This window comes from Epinephelus moara, chromosome 3 (assembly GCF_006386435.1).
Source record: "Epinephelus moara isolate mb chromosome 3, YSFRI_EMoa_1.0, whole genome shotgun sequence".
NCBI lineage: Eukaryota > Metazoa > Chordata > Actinopteri > Perciformes > Serranidae > Epinephelus > Epinephelus moara.
In genome coordinates, this window is record NC_065508.1 from 27,369,661 (window position 1) to 27,374,699 (window position 5,039).

At 42.9% G+C, this 5,039-nt stretch overlaps 1 protein-coding gene across 1 annotated transcript in view; it reads right to left on the bottom strand.

Annotated features, from left to right (window-relative positions):
• Window positions 1–994: 994 nt before the first annotated feature.
• The window catches only part of LOC126387714 (ATP-sensitive inward rectifier potassium channel 1-like), a 5,846-nt gene continuing 1,801 nt past the window's right edge, over window positions 995–5,039 (bottom strand). Inside the window, exon 2 of the mRNA XM_050040346.1 lies at window positions 995–4,343. Coding sequence (XP_049896303.1) covers window positions 3,188–4,343 — 1,156 coding nt within the window. The 3' untranslated portion in view covers window positions 995–3,187. The remainder of the gene's footprint in view (window positions 4,344–5,039) is intronic.

Consider the following 5,039-nt stretch of genomic DNA (forward strand, 5'->3'; position numbering starts at 1 on the left):
GACACGGGGTCAAACATGGGGGGATTGCACATGCGCAGTGTAACTTGAGCTGTGATGCTGGAGGGTGACAGCAGGGGCGCTAGATAAAAAGCACAGGGTCCACTCAGGCGATCAAGGAGTGCGCTTGGTGCAGTCTGCTTGGACTTTTGGACGCAGTCTGCTTGGACTTTTTGCCTGAAATTGTCGGAATTGCATCTCTGTCATTCTCACCCACAACGCAGGCCACCAGTGACAGTCCAGTAATAAGCTGTGAAAATGACATGCGTGCACATCCCCCTTATTCCGCGGTCTCACGCCATCTACTGAGCCTTTGAGGAAGTGCAGACCAGATTTTACTGCACATGTGCAATCCCCCCATGTTTGACCCCGTGTCTCAGCCTTCTCTTGAATAGCCTTGGCTGTATCCGGGATATCTTAGCTTCACTTCTGCCCAGCGGGGGTAAGTGGCCACACGTCGTCCATCTTTGTTTACCAACTTACAAGAAAAGTGGTTGTAATTAAACGAGTCATTGCTGTGTTTTCAGCGGCCATTCAGTCGCCTGTTACTGTTTTTCCAGCGGGGATAACTTAATGCCATGAAAAGTGGTTGTTTTAAAAACATGATCTTTTCCTAATAGGGGATGAGGATCACTGTAGGATCCATGGTACGATATTATCAAGATACTTATGCTGCATTCAAGGTTTCTGAGCCTGTAAGTCACCACTTAAAGTCACAACTCATGACTTCATAGTGTTCCAGGCGGGTCACACCAAACTATCAAACCAACATGGCGGACCGTGCAGGGTTTATGTTTGTTTACGATCACTTCTGTTGCCAAAGGCATAAGGTCACAGATGCTATTATACTTTTTATTTTATGTTATCTGTGTGTTTGGAAACGTATTTTGTATTGATTTATTCTTGCACTGGAAACTAGCTGTTAGAGCGACTGGCAATAATGCGTTAACAATAGCAAGTTATTTTTTGTCTATTTCTCACCGGGTATCACCTACCCAGGAAATCCAGAGTTCTCGCGAGAGCACAATTTGAATTTGCTCAGCGAGTCACTCTGGCAATCAGTAATGATGCTCATTACCTATGCCCATGAAACTGAGCTGCACCAATCACATCGGTGTATCTGATATAGGCGGGCCAGAGGCGAGCTAAACTGATGACGACAGCGCTGCAACGACGAAGTCCGGAATCAGTCAGTAAACATTGCAAGATGGCTACGGATGAACACCAGTTGTTTGAAACGGCTCTGGCCGCTACAATGAACGAATTAGACTTGGCTTTTTCCCTAAAAGAGGAACTGAAGACGGCGCTCGAGTCTTTCCTTTGCAAGAAGGACATTTTAACTGTTTTGCGGACCGGATACGGCAAGAGTCTAATCTACCAGTTAGCTCCGCTGGTAGCTAAGTGTATACGTCACCCCGTGTATTGTTCTGATTGGTCGTAGTGTTATCGATTGCGTGCAGTGATATTTACAAATGCATGCTTGGTGCCGCCCCTTGAGTTGGGCCATTTGCATTACTCATGGCCAGACCCTAAATCTTTCTAGATTTGGGTCTGGATTTCCAGACAAGGTATCACCTGCATCAGCACCATATCCATGGGGGCTGCCATTGTTGTTTAGAGGGCTGTGTGACGTCAGAGAGCGTAACTGGGAGTACATCGATCTGGTACGAGTTCACAGGTGGTATGTTATGGGTTTGACTGCCGTTCCAGTGCACTTTCACAGGTAGAAGGTTGTAAAAACAGGGATTACGGGTTGCCTGGAACGCGCCATTAAGTCACAACACAATATTATTGCAATTGTAAATATGTTGCAATATACTGAGTATTGCCATAAAATATATTACGATATATTATTTACCTTTTTCCAACTGTAAATTATGTCCCTAGAGGAAAACTTTGTCAACATCTGTTTTATCTAGTCAGATAAAGTTTCGGTCTGTTCATCACACCCCTTTTTTTTCTTTTTCAAACAGCAGTAAAATGTCTCTAGTGGGCTGAATGAAAAAGCAATCATATTATTCTAGGAGGCTACCTACTGTTTAATTAGTATTTGTAATATTGATATTATTTGTACATTAATTTATCTTTTATTATTTTTATTCATCATATCATTTGCTGTTATAGCTAGCTGTGAATGTCATGTTTTAGCTGGTTATCTTGTTTTATCTGTTTTTTAAAAGCACCTGTAATCTCATTATTTTTACTATAGTGGCAAAAACTTTCTTTTCTATTCCAATTTATATAATTAAAAAAAATCGATACTTGGCACAGTGTGACTATAAGATAATAATATAATAAGGTGCAAATGTATGATATCTGCTGTTTGCAGAAATGTACAATACCAACATATATTCTGGCAACTGGGTTGAAATACCACACTCAAGGAGTACCTCAAATTTGTACTCAAGTTCAGCACTTGAGAAAATGTACTGTCATATTTGACCACTGTCAATCATAATTCTGATATTCTTGAAAATTCAATGCGGAAAATGGCAGAAAGAAATTAAGAATGAACAAGAAGTCAATGAATTGTGAAAAAAGGGTTTATTCCTACAAAGGATGTTACTTTCCCTGAGAAGAAGTTTCAGTGTTAAGACAGTATGATCTACAAAATGTAGACTGGTCACAATTAAATCATCTCGTTTAGCAGCTATGTCCACAGATTCCTAATTATCAAGGCATACAAGATATTTCAACATGACAAGAAACAGCATACAGTTTGTGTTTCAGTAGGAATAATGAGAAAACTCACAAGGCCTGTCCTACTTTTTATTTCCTTGCACAGTCTTTATGGCACACAGTTTTTCATTATAACAGGCTCAGGCCCTAATCTCCTCAAGAAGTACCCACTGTGCCATCCAGTATTTTACCCCTTTCATTTTCCATGCGTCAAAACTTCAATCCCTCTTTTTCCCCTCTTCCACACATTACCTAGACAAAGTCACAAGTCCCAAAGGTGCTTTGATTGTAATGAGCTGCTGAGCAAAGAGCTTAACTCTTGCTCATGTCTGAATTTTTATCCACACTTTGAATGTTTCTGCTGTTAGAGGCAAAAAAAAAGTCGAAGATTAATTCAAATGTTCAGTGGAGGAAGCAAATATTTCTTCACTGATCACTCCTCGTCAAGAAAGTCTAACTTTGCTTGAAAGTAAGTGACTTTTCACACTTTATTACCCAAGCTCCTAACTGCTCACATTTTGGTGATGTCCACAGAGTCATGGATGTCGATCACCTGAAACCCCAAGTTGTCGATCCCCATCTTCTGCTGGTTGTTGTGGTTTTCTTGATTGTGGCTGTTGTGGTTTCTCTGATCTGCGTCCGTCTCGAAGCAGTGGATGCAGTGTGGTGTGGTGACCCGGACACTTTTGGAAAAGTTTGAGAAATCCACACGGTACCTCCCCGTCTTAGTGCGGGAGATGATGGGCAGGAAACTGTATCCCCACTGAATCTCCTGTGGGATGTAGGAGGTTCGGACCTGACAGGAGGAGCTGGTGGACTCGGCCGTCCCGTCCAAAAAGACCACCAACTCAAAGTCCTGGTGGGGAAGAGAGTCTGCTGACATCTCGTAGAACGGGCTAGATCTGTTAATCACGTGGTAGAGGGTCAAAGGGCAAACAAAAAACAAGTTATCCTTGCCGGCATCGACCGTAAAGTCAATGTCCACCTGGTCCAGAATGATGGTGTCTCCGTCTGGTGTGGTTGTTGTCTTCAGCAGCTTGCCATAGATCTGGCTGCCGATTAATAAGGTCTTTCGAAGGTTGGCCACTCTGATCAGGAGACACAGACTTCCTTTCTTCAAGCAGATGACAGCTGTGTCGCTGAAGGTGACAGTCTTTGCCCTTTTTTTAGGTAAGGAGATCTTGGCCAAGATGACGCCACACATGAAACAATTGATGAAGACACCGATTAGTGACTGGATGATAATTAGAGCCACAGTGCCGGCACAGTGTCCAGTCAGCGCCCTGCCTCCGTACCCAATGGTGGTCTGGGTCTCCAGGGAGTAGAGGAACGCCGTTGTGAGTCCGTTAACATTGTCTATACACTGAACATGTCCATCTGTGCGGTTCTGCTCCGTCAGATCCCCGTTGCTCTTTGCGATCCAGTACCACAGCAGGCTGAAAATGAACCAGCTCCCTGTGAACGAAGCCACAAACAGGAGGAGGACAAAGCGCCAGCGGATCTCCACAAACGTGTTCCAGAAGTCCACCAGGTACGCAAAGTGGTTGCTGTATTCAATGTTGCCAAACTCGATGTTGCAGTGCCCGTCTTTGGTGACCAGGCGAGATTTGCGGCTTCGGTGTCCAGCTGGCTGCATGTGACCCTGGAGCACCTGGAACATCCTGGAGCTTTACAGAGCAAACGGAAGGTTAGTGCACACATTGAGGATTGTGAGAAAGCGGCAGTATTTGACATTCTGGGATGAATATTTTCACATATTGAATTATTATTTTAGCATTCAGATCTATTTACTTTAACGACCACAGCTAAGTGGGACTAGTTTCTTTGCTGTTTCTGTTCATAAAACGTCTAAAACACATTCAGCGTCCAATACACAGCAGAGCACCACATTTGTATTAATTCGCAGCAGAAAATAGTCCCTCAAAAGAGCACTATTTCCTCCTGGTTGAGCTGTGTTTGCTAAAAACTACTAAACTGCTAACTTTTTAGGAAATTACTGAGCGTTATACAAATAAGATATATTACAACCTGATTTAAAGATTTAGGCAAGGCAGCTTTTTTTGTATCAAAAGCAAACAAATCTCATCACACACAATTGATCTTTAACTAAGCCCCGCCCCTTTGTGATGATCCAACAAGCTGTCGCAGTCAGCATGGAGCCCACACTGTAACTAACTGCATTCCCTGAAGAAATATTATCATATTTTTGGAGAAATGAAACAGTGATTCCTGAGAGAAGCAGACAGAGGGGTCTACAGTCTGTGTTTGAAGGATATATCCAGGATGTCAAACTGACTCAGCAGCAACAACACGTTAAAAAGACAAAGATAGTTAGAAGCTAAAGCCGAACTATAGGCTACAGA